The following is a 16,698-nucleotide window of genomic DNA, read 5'->3' as shown; positions in this document are numbered from 1 at the left end:
AATGACCTCTCATCTTAGAATGTCCCACAAGAGGAAACATCTGCTCCATGTCTATTTTATCCACTCCTTTATGTGGGGAAAAACATAGTGGATGCTATTTTTATGAATATGGTGTCAATTGGTAAATTTGAGGTTAAGATCAAAGATGCAATGTACAGGGAAGCAACTGCCTACAAGTTCCAGTGTGGTGCAGATGCAATAGAAATACATTAGCTGTAATTTTGCAGTTTGACAAAGGTAAGGATTTGTAATTATAGAAGTGTGCTTTCCTTTGTGTTGTCAATGGAGGATTCATTATTGAAGATATTGATGAATTATTCTAATTCTGTTTCTATGTGAGTCAAAATACTCCATATGTGACACAAGTACAGAAGGTAACACCAATAAGTTGCTTCATCACTGAATTAATGTGTTGTGAGAATGAAAAAAGAGCCCCTGTAAACCAATAAAAACTCTCAGGAAAAATCACAAAGTACAGCCTTTGTGGGGGAAATGACCTTTGCTCTCTATATGTGTAATTTCGTTCAATGTTACTGTTCTGTGAGATACCTGCACTCCTCAAAGTCAAGCCTTTTGAGAATCCTCAAGTTTAACAGTTGCACTGCTGTATCTTCAGCTTCCAATGCTCTGGAATTCTCTCTCTAGCCTGATCAACTTTCTTTCTGCCTTTAGCATTAACTCTTTGGCAAAGGCCACCTTAACATTTCCTAATGGGGCTCAGCGTCAAAACGGCTTTGATAATAATTCTATGAATGTGCCCTCAGATATTTTACTATAATTAAATTGTAGTATAGTGGAATATGAAGATGCTGGTAATATAACCGATGATGTTTCTCTGAGAGCAGCAGAGCAGATCAGCAAAAGAGATCAGACGAGAGAGAAGAGAAACATGTAAAGAGAGAGGTCCTGGACATTATGCTAGCTAGCTATATTCAACAATCTACACCACATAGAAGTAAATAAAGCCTGTTGCAGTACTGAAGAGAATGGAAAAATCTTAATCTAATATAAAGATTAACTAGAGACGATAAAGGCCCAGATGAGTTATAGACTAGTGAAACTAGCTTTTGCTAACAATTTATGTATTGAAAGCCACAGCCCAGAATTATTAAGAAGAACTCTGCTTACAGTGATGTCATTAAATAAGACACAGCGGCAGCAAAGTAAACTTCAGTGCAGAATAACCTCAAATATCCGAATGAGACAGGCGGGACATATTTTGTTCGGATAACTGATTGTTCGGATAACTGATCTGATCGTAAACAAACAAAGTCGTACTGAACATAATTACATACAGAGTTTTTATTTCATTTAATTGATAAAATGTGTACATACACTGGACATTGCTTAAAAATTCATAATATTTTTCAAATAAAATCACTTTTTGTGTAAATTAAATTCATTGAGGTGGAGGTCGGTCAAATGAGGCATCTATTAAATGTATATTTTTGGGGTTAGTTTTATCAATCTTGGACAATACATCTTTAGACGCAACATTATGCCTCACAGCAGGTAAAAGTGTCAAAATAATGATATCTAACATGAAGTAACTTTTCATTTTAAATACTTACAATCTTAAAATAAATTACAATATAGTAAATATGGATATTTTTGGCAATTTTGCTTGGTCATAATTTCCTGTAATTAAAACACTGAATACCAAAACCAGCCTTTTCATCACCCAACACAAACTCCGCACTCATCCTGATTTCATTTCATTCGCCAGCTTTCAAATTGAAACCAATCACTCAAAATTCTCATTGCAATTCTGACAAAACTCTCACCATTTCAGATCAAGTGAAATCCTATCCATTCATTTGCAATCTTATTTGATGACTGAAATGCTCTTCTGACCACCCTTCCAACCACAACCCCCGCCCCACTCCATAAACATTAGACCATTTAAAATCCCACATGCTGTTGCAGTCAACTCATCACCCTCCTTGCTGATGCACTCAGGTTTCCCAATCACGATCGTCACTCCAGTATCAGTAACACCTCATTGATGTAACATTTTTACGGGACCTTTAGATCTTGTTCGGATAATCCAAAATTCAGATAAGTGATGTTCAGATAACCGAGGTTGTTCTGTATTGCGAAAGCGAGGTGTCAAGTGTGGCAATAGTAAGGAAACCTCCAGAGCTAGGATCTGAAGTCAACTTATAACACACAAGGCACAGCAGGTAAACTGGAATACTCCAAAGACCAGGAAAGAACCTCAGAAAACTTCAAGTGTAAAGCAGAAAATTTCAGAATATTTGAAGGCCAGATAGAACCTTGGGAGACTTTGAATAAAAGGCAACTTAGCAGGAAGACTTCAAAGGCAGGTATGAAACTTAGAAGACTTTGAAGCCAGAGCCACAGATGAGGAAGGATCTGGTAAGCTAACACACTGATCAGAATTGGAGATGCCGATGTTGGACTGGGGTATACAAAGTTAAAAATCACACAACACAGATTATAGTCCAACAGGTTTAATTGGAAGCACTAGCTTTCGGAGCGCTGCTCCTTCATCTGGTGACCAAATTGTATGATTTTTAATTTTGTACACTGATCAGAAGACTTTGAATAAAAGATCGAGCAAATCTAAGAACTCACCTAGGTCAGTGTGGCACAACAGATGATTGGGATGGCAGCTATAGCAGGGACATTGCCATTGCCACTGCCATTTGAAAACATGAAGGGTCACAATGAGACCAGAATTGGGAACTCTAGAAGTTGCAAATCCAGTACGACAGAACTGTGTCAGGCTCATAATACAAATGAGCAAAGGCACCGATTCAGCACATTTTTATGTACTCTAGGTCCAACAGCAGATGATGTTCTGTCTTTCGTCTTTGTGGATGCTTCACTGGAGTCAAGTTGGCCGGAGTGGTGTTGGTGGTGACTCCTGACTCATAGGCCCTGGAATGGTGGCAGAGTATTGGTTGCAGCAATGGCAGAGTGGAGATTCTTGGTTGCATAGACCTGGAGGGGGGACTTTTTCAGCAGCTGCTGGTCATCGACTATGTTGGTGTTGGTGCCTGGAGCAGGGGCTTTGGCTGTGGTAGACCCGGAAAAGGGACTTTGCAGAAGTCCTGGAGCCTGGCCAATGAAGATGAACTCCATTTACATACTTGCTTCTTATTCTTTTTTATCTCAAAATGATTGTAGCGACAGAACTGTATCCCCCCCTAGATATAGGTGACAATACGTCATTCATTCATTCATCATTCCAGTATCACAAAGCTTTGAAGAATGCATTACAGAAGATGAAGGTTTTTGATATGGACTTAAGACCAAAGACAAATCTTAACATGGAACGAATGAGGTTCAAATAACAATCTCAGTAACAGGAGGAATTGATTGAGGTGTTTTGGACAGATTTATACCAATTGGCAGGGTTTTAACAGCACTGGAGCCTGTAAAGGTCAAATTAATTAGAGATCGTATCATAGAAGTTGTCAGCAATGAAAAATTATCAGACTTCCTTCAATCGAGGGAGGACCTCACATGGGAATAGGCAATCCAATATGCTACTTGGTTGGAGATCAGGGCCCACAATCGATCTACACTCAAGGAAACATTCTGACGCAGTTTGGTCGACCTCAAGACAACATCATCATTTTCCCAAAAGCCCACCAAAACACTAAGACAGTGGGTTTCAACTTCATTGATCACTTTAGGCCATTCAAGGTGTAGATCAAAGAAATGCCCCAAGTGCAGGGGGAGCTGAATGGTATCTATAAGGAAGACTGGGCTACTTAAAGGAATGTGACAAAAGTGGCAGCACCTTTTTCACCAGAGAAACAGAGGAAAAGTATTACCAAGAGAAAATAAATAAGTCATATAGAAAAGGAAAAGTCTTAGAAATTAAGATGAAAGATATTAAATTAATTCAACATCCTCAGTTGAGGCCAATGAGAATGACCAGAGATTGTGGACCATCCACTTAAGGATTTGAACCAAAATTCTGTTTGCCTACACCAACATGATTATGACACCAATCCTAAAGGTTGTGAGTTAATTTAGCCATTTGTGCACAGAGCCCTCCACTTCATATTCAGTCAATTGGTCATTTTTGTGCTTTTCAGTTTTTGCAATTACTCAAGAGATTAGAGGATTTGTGTAAAAAAACAAGTGAAATATTCCTCAACAAATCACTTATCTGTTTCTCTGAGACATTCCACTATTCAAGTAGTGATGTCGACAAAATTCTGATAGATCTCACTCTTTCTTCATCTCTTGCTCTCACTCCTCCTCTTGCTCCCTTTGTATGGCACTCTCTCTCCTTTTGTGCTTTTTGAAGTTCCTGAAGTTGTGCTCCTCTTACCAGCTATTAACGTGTTAGTTCTAATTGCTGCTTAATTATTTTAGTCTTAATCTGCCAGTTGTTTACACTGCACCTCCTTCTTCAATATACTAAATTCCCTTACTCACCAAATTCCCAGGCTCAAACCAGCTGAGCTCAGCAACAAGTTACTGACTTTATCCACTTAACAAAACCATGTATACTAACTAAGCTTTTACAAAGATGAATCAGAGCTTCTAGCCAGTAAAGTTAGTTCAACCAAGGTAAATAATGAACTAACTGTTGCTGTCTCCTGAGTAGAGAGTTGGTTTATACATAAGGCTGAAAAAGCCCCTGATAACGAATTGTAGTTACATGCTAAATACAAGCTAGCCTAGATTTTATGAAGAGATCTGGATGATTTTACAGTTTAAGTCAGTATTAAATTTAAGATTTTTGTGATTTTTCTCAAAGACAGTCACTATCATCAAGTTATGTCATCTAGTTCCCAAGATTAGAAATAATCATGTTGTGCTGGAGCTTCATTGAATGTACAAGTTTCTGCTCCCAGTGTAGCTGGTAAACTGATAGATTGTTACTTAATACTCGACTGCAGTATACAAATAAAAGTGATATCCCATTTCGACATTCTGATAACAATTAGTTCCAATTTCTTTGTAAATAATGTAATAATAAAGCAACTGATTTACTCTATTGTGAAAGTCAAGAATTGATGTTGTTTAATATGTTTGCTCCCTTCCATATCACAATTTTTTTCTTTGAAATTAAAACATTAGTACATTATAAATTGCAGTTGTGAGTTATAGGATAGCAGTGCTGTGAAAGAGAAATGAAAGACTTGTAGTTATGTAGGGCTTGTCATGACCACTAGACAGCACAAATCCTTCAAAGGCAGAGAAACAACATAGAAAACTTGTCAGCTAACATGCACACAGCAAACTCACTCAAAAGCATTGTGATAACGGCCAAACAGACTGTTATTTTTGTGACAGTGATTAAAGGATAAATATTGACCGGGACATCAGATAACTCCCCTGCTGTTTTTTAAAGTATGTCAGGCAATTTTTTACCCGAGTAGGCAAGTGGGGCACTCGAGTTAACATTACACCCATAAGACAGCATCTCTCACATCACTCCTTCAATACAGCACTGGAATGTCAACCTTGAATTTAGTGCTGTTATTTAACCTGTCAAAGAAAGATAAAAAGAAAAGTTTGTTTTATGATTCCTGTTGCTGTGACTCTTTTTTAAAAATGTGGATGTAGTTGGTAAAACAAAAAAAACACATACGCTGTAATGTTTCCCACATTTTACAAACTATTTAATGCTTTGACATTTTTTCCTGCCAGTTTTGACTTGTTGCTGGAGTATGGTTTACATCTTATTGAATATTCTCCAATATTTCTCCAAGAAGCTATTCAGGTTTTAACAGGAATTTATTAGGTTATTCAACAACATGGAGTATCTTGGCTGAATATGATTGCTTTTGTTTGATATCAGTTCACTGTTTGAGTTGGGATTGTCAAATAGAAATCGGAGTCCAGTTAAGTATTTCCCTTTTATACAAAGGTGTCTTGTGGCTAGCTGTCATACAGTAACACAGAGCAACCTGACGTCAGCTAATTGAACAAAGGCAGGACTGTCTGTTTTTATGAAAGTTAAATCCTGCAGATGCTGGAAATCTAAAATAAAATTAATGCAGCTGGAGAAACTCAGCTGATCTGTAGAGAGAAAAATAGGTTAACATTTTGAGTTCAGTTTGAGTCTCCTTTGGAACTCTGTTTTATTTTATCCTGACAAATTCAATTCACCATTAAGGTGTTTTATATTTATATATAATTCTGTCATTTTATGTTAATCATTTTAAACACTTTGTATGATACATGTGGATTTCCTTTAGCATTATTATTATTTATGCAGGTTTGGGAAACATTTCGAATTAACGCTCCTGTGGCAGAGCATTGTCTTAATAATCACTATGCTGGCCTTGCTACACTTGTGTTGCACTGTACAGAGTTCATCCAGAATGAGCACCAGTAGACACCTTTTTACAGGTTTGTACATTCATGTATGGATACTGTTATGTATTACAATATATGTTTGTCATTTGGGATTACAAAGAGAAGCTGAGATAATTTTTAAGTTGGCAAAAGACAGTAAATGCTCATTCGTATTAATTCACTTTTGTTGTGAAACGTGTTTGACTCTAGAGCTGAAACCTTTACCTTTTTTCAGAATTGCACAAAAGATTCACACAAAACCAGACTTTATGCTGAAATATCAAAATTCTGGACCTTTGACATTGTACTCAGAAAGTTAGTTCTTCTCACACTTTATACAGACATGGCAGATAGAACAGGCATATCATTTGCTAAACTTCATTTTAGCTGTTGAGGTCTGCAGCAAAAGATAATTTAGACAGATTTCTTGCAACATTTGATAGAATGGATTGAAGCCAAAAGAATGTCCCTGCTACTTACGAAGATTAGAAAACTTTCAATGGCATAAGTGGTGTGATCTAAAAATGATCAATTTGAAATGATAACAGTTTGTACTCATAGAATGTTAGATTTGCTTGCCTTTGCAAACACTAGCATGATTGTTTATTCAGTAAAACATAATCATTATTTATTGAAAACGTATGGTCTGTGTATGAAATTTTATTGAGTTTATTTCTAAAGTTTTTGATTGCATTTTAAGTATTTTTATTACAAAAACAAATGAGATGAAATAACATTACTATGATCTAGTCAATGTGCATACATTTGAACTGTACTAATATTGAATTGGATGAAGGTAGCTACCTGGAAATAATTTATAAAATGTTAGTGGTAGATAAATATCTGGATGAAAGAAAATCTAATTTTCTATGCAACTCAAAAAAAGAATTTAAATGTATTTTGCTTTTAAGTTGTAAATGATAGTCAGCTTGGCATCTGTTCTACTGTTCCACCATAAAATGCATTGTCACTGGATGCACTATAACCATGTTACCAAAGGCAGAATTAAATCAGCGAAGTTAATTAATCTGAAAGCAATTAAAAAATTTATAGCATCTATCTAATTAATTTACAAAGAAGCTATTCTATTTACATTATCACTGAGCTGCAAAAACAAAGTGGGATTGCCTTCTATTTTATATTTAAATTATCAATGGATTATGTGCTTCACAGGTAAAGTGCATATATCATAATCTAGGTTAGCAAACCAACAGCATTAAATTATTTAGGTCCTTATGAAAATCATTGGTTGTTTCTGCTCTGCCACCCTCAAAGGTAAGAGCTCCAGGCCATTGCTACCTGTTGCATAAGAAAGTTCTTCCTCACATTCTCTCTGCATAGAGTCATAGTCATAGAAATGTACAGCATGGAAACAGACCCTTCGGTCCAATCCATCCATGCCGACCAGATATCCCAATCCAATCTAGTCCCACCTGCTAGCACCCGGCCCATATTCCTCCAAACCCTTCCTACTCATATACACATCCAAATGCCTCTTAAATGTTGCAATTGTACCAGCCTCCACCACTTCCACTGGGAGCTCATTCCATACACGTACCACCCTCTGCGTGAAAAAGTTGCCCCGTAGGTCTCTTTTATATCTTTCTCCTCTCACCCTAAACCTATGCCCTCTTGTTCTGGACTCTCCGACCCCAGGGAAAAGACTTTGCCTATTTACCCTATTCATGCCCCTCATAATTTTGTAAACCTCTAAAAGGTCACCCCTCAGCCTCCGACTCTGTATGTCTTGCCAAAATCTTACATTTTAACCTGCTTCTTGTTACATAGAATAAAGTGTCTGCAGAACTGATACATAAACATTAGATAAAGACTAATCATAAATGCACAACATTGTCTTCTACAGTCCAACATTCACCTGCAGTCATCAATGAGTGCCAAGTATGAGGCATGCCAATACAGTTGAATCTTTGACTGTTCAAGTGCCTATAAAGCATTATGGAGCATTCATAAATAATGTGGCAACAATATATTGTGCAATATTTACATTTGCAAAGTGAATTTTATATCATGTCAGATTCATGTTCTCATAAACATTTAATTCTTTTCTTACCACTTTAGCTTGACAGGAACTTGACATCAGCAGCTGAGATGCGACCAGGCTGCTGAGTGTGATATCCTGTCGCTTATGATGATACATCTGTGTCTGTTTCAAGCAATTTGTTTAATGATTGCCACAAACCTAAGTGTAAGCACTTACTGCAGATGTCACGTGACTACAGCAAGCCACCAAGTTCACTGTGGACAAATTCATTTCTTCAAGCATTCACCTCTTCATAAAAAAATGCATGCATTACCATTTGCAGCTACTTGGAAAATAATAATTTGTTCACAAAACTGTGATTTGATTCTAGTCATCCTCACTTTCATAAGTGTCTACATATGCAATGCATGCATAATCTTTCAGTTGAGCAGGTTGCATTATCTTGGGCTGTTCATCAGAAACTTGGAGGAATCTTGTTCTTCTGGCAACTGCTGTTGCCATGGTAGGTTGCTGTATGTAATCTATTTCTGATGTTGGGTGTTGCTGGAGCTCTGAAACTGGACTCAATGCATATGGAGAGATCATATCTCCTTGATCAGCTGCCAGCAGTTAAGGAACAGCTTCTCTAGTTGTACATATATGTCTACAGTTATGACGATATATTGTTTCATTCACTTACACACAGCTGCTCTAAAAGGTTCTCGCATAAGCTTACTTTTGTAGAGAGTGTTGAATGATTATACTCTGACTGGCTCTGCAGCTTTCAGGCTCAGCAATAATTTAGCAGTTTTAGCAGTCAACTTTGGTTTTCTGTCATTCTCATCCTGATTTTGTCACTATTATTACTTCTGATTTCGGTAATATTTTTCACTATTGGAAGAGTAGTTTGCTGTGGAATGTCATTCCTACATTCCATGCCTTCAGTAGGTATGCATCTCCACTTTAGGATTGCCTTGCAGAAGTCTATTATCCTTTATTTCTTCGTGATCCTTTTCCAATTTTCAGTGCTGTCTCAGTCTTTCTATTTAACAGTGCTGAGTTTATGTGTGGCGTTCAATTTTCCATTTCTTCAAGAAGCACCTGAATTCTACATTTGTGAATTGAAGGCCATTATGACTCACCACCATGTCTGGAATGCCACAACAACTGAAGTATGCTTTCCAGCATTCTAGAGTCTCACTAGTAGCAGGTCTAATGCCCTGTAGTCAGAATAATGCTTGATAGTGACAAGATAACCAGTTCATGTGAGTGTTAAAAAATCCTCGCCAAGCTTCATCCATCTTCTGTCTGGGTGTGGCACATCCTGAGTGGATTTTTAGTTTGCTTAGATTCCCTACAGTGTGGAAACAGGCAATTTGGCCCAACAAGTCAACACCAACCCTCCGAAGAATTACCCACACAGACCCATCTCCCTCTGACTAATGCACCTAACACTTAGCGCAATTTAGCATGGACAACTAATCTGACTTGCACATCTTTGGACTGTGGGAGGAAACCAGAGCACCTGGAGAAAACCCATGCAGCCACAGGGAGAATGTGCAAATGCCACACAAGGCTGGAATCAAACCACTGAGCCATCGTGCCACGCCAAATTCATTCACCACATAATTTTGATATCGTATTCATTACACTCAATGCAGTGACTGATGTGGTCCTTAATCTCAATGCTCATGTTTGGCCAGTAAAGCACTTGCCTTCCTGAGAGTAAATTCAATTCTGTGATGGCTTGCACGGAAATCATTCAAGATATCAGGACAATGACTTTATTTCCTCCGTACAAGATCCCAACCTAGTCTATCAGTTCATCTCCATATGTTTAACGCTCTCTTATAGCAACAGTGTCCTTGGTGCTTCTTTCTGCAGCATTTGGAGAGTTGCATTTTGTGGCAAAGGTTTCTTGATTTGAGCAAAACATTTGTGTCTTGGATTCAACGTCTCTGCTGGCTTGATGCTATCCAAAGCATGTCAAGCTGTTTCTTTTCATTGAAACCAGAAGATTTCGCAATGTCTTCACATCATTAACTTTCTTCATGAGGAGGTCTGCTTTTGAAAGCATGTACATCTGTTTCCCTTGCTTATATTTCATGTCCGGGTGATTAGATGAATGGACACTGCGCAGTAATTGCCAGGCAGGAGTGTTCCCTTCTAATCAGGGAATACATTGGCGGTTAAGAACATTCAGCCTCCAATCTTCAAGTAAGTATCCTCCAAGGCAGCCTTTGAGATACGCAAGAATGTGGAATCACAGAGCAGATACTGATAGCCAAGTTCTGTACTCAAGTGGACAGCCTCAATCATGATCGTGGGTTCAGAACACACTACATGTAACCTCACACTGTCTGTGTTTGTAAAATCTTCCTTACTGCTCTGTTTTGATACCATTACCTTGATAACTTGTAATCATCTCCCCACTTTAATTTGTTTGTACAGTTCTTGGTTACTTATTACTTTGGTTAAACCCTAGGCATGTGACTCTGATACCTATCATGTTGTTCCAGCCACTTGGGTTCATCTCTCGCACCATCTCATTTTTGATATTTTATAATTATCTCTCTGCCTAATTAATTTGTTCATAGGTCATCCCTTCATTTGTTACTCAGCTGCTGATACTTTACTCACACCATTTGACACTTTTCATCACCTGCAAAGATTTGTTATTCCCCCTGTCAAAACTCCACTATTTGTACTTATCTGTTGACATTCTTAATTGAGCTGAAAAATGTGTTGCAGGAAAAGCGCAGCAGGTCAGGCAGCATCCAAGGAGCAGGAGAATCAACGATTCGGGCATAAGCCCTTCTTCAGGCTTATGCCCGAATCGTTGATTCTCCTGCTCCTTGCATGCTGCCTGACCTGCTACGTTTTTCCAGCAACACATTTTTCAGCTTTGATCTCCAGCATCTGCAGTCCTCACTTTCTCCTAGTTGACACTCTTAATTACCTGGAATTATCTTGCCAATGTCTCTCCGCCTACATATTCTGTGCCTGGGCAGTCCTCTCCACTTCACCTGACAAAAGAGGAATACTCCAAAAGTTTGTGATTTCAAATGAGCCTGTTGAACTATAACCTGGTGTCATGTGACTTCTGACTTTCCTCACTCCAATCCAATCCCAGCACCTCCACATCATATCCATATGATATCTCTGCAAAAGAAGTAACATTATTTGCAGATGTTTGGAGCAGTTTGAAATGGTTTAAGGAAGATGCTTTAAAGAGCCTTGTGGTCAACAGTCTCTTCACTTCTCCAAAACAGGCATTGATTAAAATGCTCACAAACAAAGACACTGTACATGAGCTTCTTCCAATCTGAGTATGGAGTAATTCAGTTTGCATTAACAATCTCTTATACCTGTGACAATTCTATCTTTCATGAGATCATCATTCACTCAGCAAGACTGTCAGAATTCAGCTGAATGTGTCAGTGCCATCATTACTGATCATTTCTCTGCCTTACCTCCTGAGCATGCCCCTATTGGACACATACCATTCACAAATAGCATTTCAGAGGCTTTGCAGATCAGTTAGCTCATTTGGCTAGACAACTGGTTTGTAATGCAGAGTGATACCAACAATGTGGCTTTACTTCCCATACAGACTGATGATTTGGAGGTTCTGGTGTTGGACTGCGGTGTACAAAGTTAAAAGTCACACAACACCAGTTTATAGTCCGACAGGTTTATTTGGAAGCACTAGCTTTCAGAGTGCTGCTCCATCATCAGATTCTCCACAATCACCTGATGAAGGAACAGCGCTCTGAAAGCTAGTGCTCCCAAATAAATCTGTTGGACTATAACCTGGAGTTGTGTGATTTTTAACTTCATACAGACTAAGGTTACCACGAAGGTTCCTCCTTCTCAACCTCTCCCTTTACCTGAAGTGTGGTGACCCTCAGGTTAAACTACTCTCTCTCTCTCTCTCTCTCTCTTTGTGGAAGGAGCAGTCCCCTGGTTTTAATAATAGAGGATTCAAAATATGTCTTCCAAGCCTTCAAACTCTTTCCTGTTTGGATTCTCTGCTCCTCATTGAAGTTTGGAGTTCAATACAGCAGTAGCACTTTCCCCAGCATTGATAACAGGATGCTCCAAGTATTTTTTCAGGGTTTGTATTTAAATTTGTAGCTGTTTCATATTTTTTCCACTGAGACTGAAATAAATTCCAATTTTGTCTCATATCCTCTTTCATTATCATAGAATTGGGAAATGGAAAATTCACAGCAATCTGACTCAGCCAGCATTTCAACGTTGCAGGCTTTGGCTTTCATTATTTGTCACTGTTTTTCTTTTTCCAGTAGATAACTCACAGCCCTCAAAATTTATTCAATCACATCATCACCTTTCTGGCATCATGTTTCAAATAACATGTTGTTTAGTGCCATAGACTATAATACAAGCATTGACAGTAGAGATAGATATCGCATGACTGTGGCAAGCCAGCAGGTACATGTTGCACAAATTCATTTCTTCAAGCTGCTTCCTCTAGAGGTTTTCATTAATCATGTAGAGCACTTCCTAACATTCCTTTATAGCCTGGAGCAGACTGCAATAGGGCACTGATGAAGCATTGGAACAGTAACATCTTCGCCCTGACACCTTGAATTATACTTTTAAAGGATTTGGTCATGATGACAGAATGCAGTGAGGCGTTGACCCCAGAAGATTGAATTGTAATGGGAGCAGGAGTAATGGGATAAAAGATTGAGGGAGACTAAAGATTGTAACAGCTTGCAAAATCTAATTAAACCATAAGACCATTAGACATAGGAGCAGAAATTACGCCATTCAGTCCATTGAGTCTGCTCTGCCATTCAATCATGGCTGATAAGTTTCTCAATGCCTTTCTCCCACTTTCCTTCAGTAACCCTTGATACTCAAGAACCTGTCTATCTCAGTCTTAATGATCTGGTCTCCACAGACTTCTATGGCAATGAATTCCATAGATTCACCTCTCTCTGGCTCGAGAAGTTTCTCCTTATCTCCGTCCTAAAAGGTCTTCCCTTTACTCTAAGGCTATGCCCTCAGGTCCTAGTCTCTCCTACCAATGGAAATATCTTCCCAACATCCACTCTGTCCAGGCCATTCAATGTTCTGCATATTTCAATTGGATTACCCCTCATCCTGCTAAACCCCATCGAGTATAAACCCAGAGTCCTCAAACATTCCTCATATGTTAGGAATTGACCAAACTGCTGAACAAAGAAAGGTAGATGTTGAACCTATGGCTTTGATGTGAAGCATGGCTCCTTGCCTAGGCATTTTCCATGCAATTGCTAAACTGTCACTTGACAGCCGGGCCTCCAATAAACATCTGCTCCTGCTAGGCATGTGTTGCTGACATTGATTTGGCCTCCTCTTTCCACAGCCACTGGAGCTGATAACATAAGGACTAGAAGCATGAATAGACAATTCAGCCCCTCGGGTTGGCTCTGCTGTAGGACTCTGCAATCATCTTTCTCTGCCTAATTCTCGATCATGATGTGGAAGTGTCGATGTTGGACTGTGTTGGACAAGGTCAAAAATCAGACAATCCCAGGTTATAGTCCAACGAATTTATTTGAAAACACTAGCTTTTGGAGCACTGCTCCTTCATCAGGTATTATTGAGAGTGGAAGATCTTAGACACAGAACTTATAAGGAAACGATCAAAAGGTCATACAACTCATGCGGATGAATTGAACACACATAAGATGGTTTTTAAATCTTTAATCACTCAGAATGGAGGTAAAGATTTTGATTGATTGATACGCAAATCCCAGAATTTCTTTCCAGTCACTGTCCTGAGACAAATTATGGTGACAACTTCTTCATTAAAGAAGTTCAATCTCTTGTCAAGAGGAAGAAAAGAAGGCTTATGTTAGGATAAGATGTGAAGGCACAGTTAGGGTGCTTGAGAGTTGCAAGTCAGCCAGGAAGGACCTAAAGAAAGAGCTAAGAAGAGCCAGGAGAGGACATGAGAAGTCATTGGCAGATAGGATCAAGGAAAACCCTGAAGCTTTCTATAGGTATGTCAGGAATAAAAGAATGACTAGAATGAGATTACAGCCAATCAAGGACAGTAGTGGGAAGTTGTGCGTGGAGTCCGAGCAGATAAGGGAAGTGTTAAATGAATATTTTTCGTCAGTATTCACACTGTGAAAAGACAATGTTGTTGAGGAGAATACTGAGATACAGGCAATTAGATGAGATGGGATTGAGGTTCACAAGGAGGAGGTTTTAGCAATTCTGTAAAGTGTGAAAATAGATAAGTCCCTGGGCTGGATGAGATTTATCCTAGGATTCTCTGGGAAGCCAGAGAGGAGATTGCAGAGCCTTTGGCTTTGATCTTTATGTCATCATTTTCTACAGGAATAGTGCCAGAAGTCTGGAAGATAAGAAGGGGAGAAGAGACAACTCTAATAATTATAGACCAGTGAGCCCTACTTTGGTTGTGGGTAAAAAGTTGAAAAAGGGTTATAAGAGATAGGATTTATCATCGTCTAGAAAGGAATAAATTGATTCAGGATAGTGAACACAGTTTTGTGAAGGGTAGGTCTTGCCTCACAAATCTTATTGAGTTCTTTAAGAAGGTGACCAAATAGGTTGATGTGGTGTTTATGGATTTCATTAAGGCGTTTGATAAGTTTCCCCATGGTAGGCTATTGCACAAAATACTGAGGCATGGGATTGAGGGTGATTTAGCAGGTTGGATCAGAAATTGGCTAGCTGAAAGAAGACAGAGGGTGGTGGTTGATGGGAAATGTTCATTGTGGAGTTCAGTTACTAATGATATATCACAAGAATCTGTTAAGGGGCCACTGCTGTTTGTCATTTTTATAAATAACCTCGTTGAGAGCATAGAAGGATGTGTTAGTAAATTTGTGGATGACACTAAGATTGGTGGAGTTGTGGATAATACCAAAGGATGGTGCAGTTTACAGAGGGACATAGATAAGCTGCAGAGCTGGCTGAGAGGTGGCAAATAGAGTTTAATGCGAAAGAGTGTGAGGTGATTTACTTGGGAAGGAGCAACAGGAATAAAGAGTACTGGCAAATGATAAGATTCTTGGTAGTGTAGATGAGCGGAGAGATATCGGTGTCCATGTACATAGATTCCTGAAAGTTGCCACAAAGGTTAATAGAACAGGAATTTTCTATTCGCCGACTTTAGGGGAATTTAAATGGTCATTGGATAAACATATGAATGAAAATGGAATAGTGTAGGATAGATTGAATTCAGATTGGTTCCACAGGTCAGCGCAACATCAAGGGCTGAAGCGCCTGTACTGCGCTGTAATGTTCTATGTTCTATGTTATGAAAATAAAGGAGGTGACACCTCTGGTCAGACAATGTATTTTAGGCCTGAGGTCTTGTTTGGAGTCTGTCTGTGTCTTCACCTGGTTTTATTTCCAAAGTAGGAGTTTATAAAATGCCACATTGACTGACAGTGTGTTTTTTGAACATAATAGGATGTATATGCAAACACAAATCTGCAAATTGTCTCAGAACAGTGACTGGAAAGAAATTCTGGGATTTGCATATCAATCAATCAAAACCTGCACCTCCATTCTAACTGATTAAAGATTTAAGAGACATCTTAAGTGTGTTCAATTCATCCGCATGAGTTGTATGATCCTTTGATCTTTTCTTTATAAGTTCTGCGTCTAAAGTCTTCCTCTCTCTCACTAACACCTGATGAAGGAGCAGTGCTCTGAAACCTAGTGTTTTCAAATAAACCCGTTGGACTATAACCTGGTGTCATCTGATTTTTGAATTTATTTCTCGATCAGCCTTTGGATTACTCATCCACTGAAAACACCACTACATTACTGTCTCCCTGTATGCCACATTTCTCTATATTTTCCAATCAAGCTGGAACACCGGAGGCTGAGGGGTGAACTTATAGAGGTTTATAAAATCATAAGGGGCATGGACAGGATAAGTAGAGAAAGTCTTTTCCCTGGGATTGGAGGGGTCCAAAATTGGAAGCCATAGGTTTAGGGTGAGAGGGGGAAGATATAAAATGGATCTAAGGGGCAACTTTTTCACGCAGATGGTGCACAATGAGCTGCGAAAGAAAGTATTGGAGGCTGGTACAACTGCAGCATTTACAAGGCATCTGGATGGGTACATAAATAGGAAGGGTTTGGAGGGATATGGGCCGTGTGCTGGCAAATGGGACTGGATTAGGTTAGGATATCTGGTTGGCATAGATGAGTTGGACCATGCTGTTTCCATGCTGTACATCTCTATGACTCCTTGACTCTAATCTGCTCAGAGATGTAATTACACTTTATTGAGGCCTCTTGGATCAGAGATAGAGACACTACTACTGCACCAAACAACCCCTCGCCATTTCTCTCTTGTTTTTTTTAATTTAAACTATTTTTGTAATCAAACCTTTTCAGAGATGCTATTACACACCTCTGAAGCA

General features: G+C 38.8%; 1 protein-coding gene across 3 annotated transcripts in view; it reads left to right on the top strand.

The window, feature by feature from the left end:
• LOC122558716 (solute carrier family 66 member 2) overlaps window positions 1-16,698 on the top strand; it is a 74,398-nt gene that overhangs the window by 5,873 nt on the left and 51,827 nt on the right. For all 3 annotated transcript variants that reach the window (XM_087995751.1, XM_087995750.1, XM_087995748.1), the window contains exon 3: window positions 6,212-6,345. In XM_087995751.1, the coding sequence (XP_087851877.1) occupies window positions 6,212-6,345 (134 nt within the window). The remainder of the gene's footprint in view (window positions 1-6,211; window positions 6,346-16,698) is intronic.

The sequence above is a fragment of the Chiloscyllium plagiosum genome, unplaced genomic scaffold, assembly GCF_037043375.1.
Source record: "Chiloscyllium plagiosum isolate Xiang-an unplaced genomic scaffold, Cpla_swu_hap1 HiC_scaffold_17, whole genome shotgun sequence".
NCBI classification, from domain to species: Eukaryota; Metazoa; Chordata; class Chondrichthyes; order Orectolobiformes; family Hemiscylliidae; genus Chiloscyllium; species Chiloscyllium plagiosum.
This window is presented reverse-complemented; position numbering and strand designations above follow the sequence as displayed.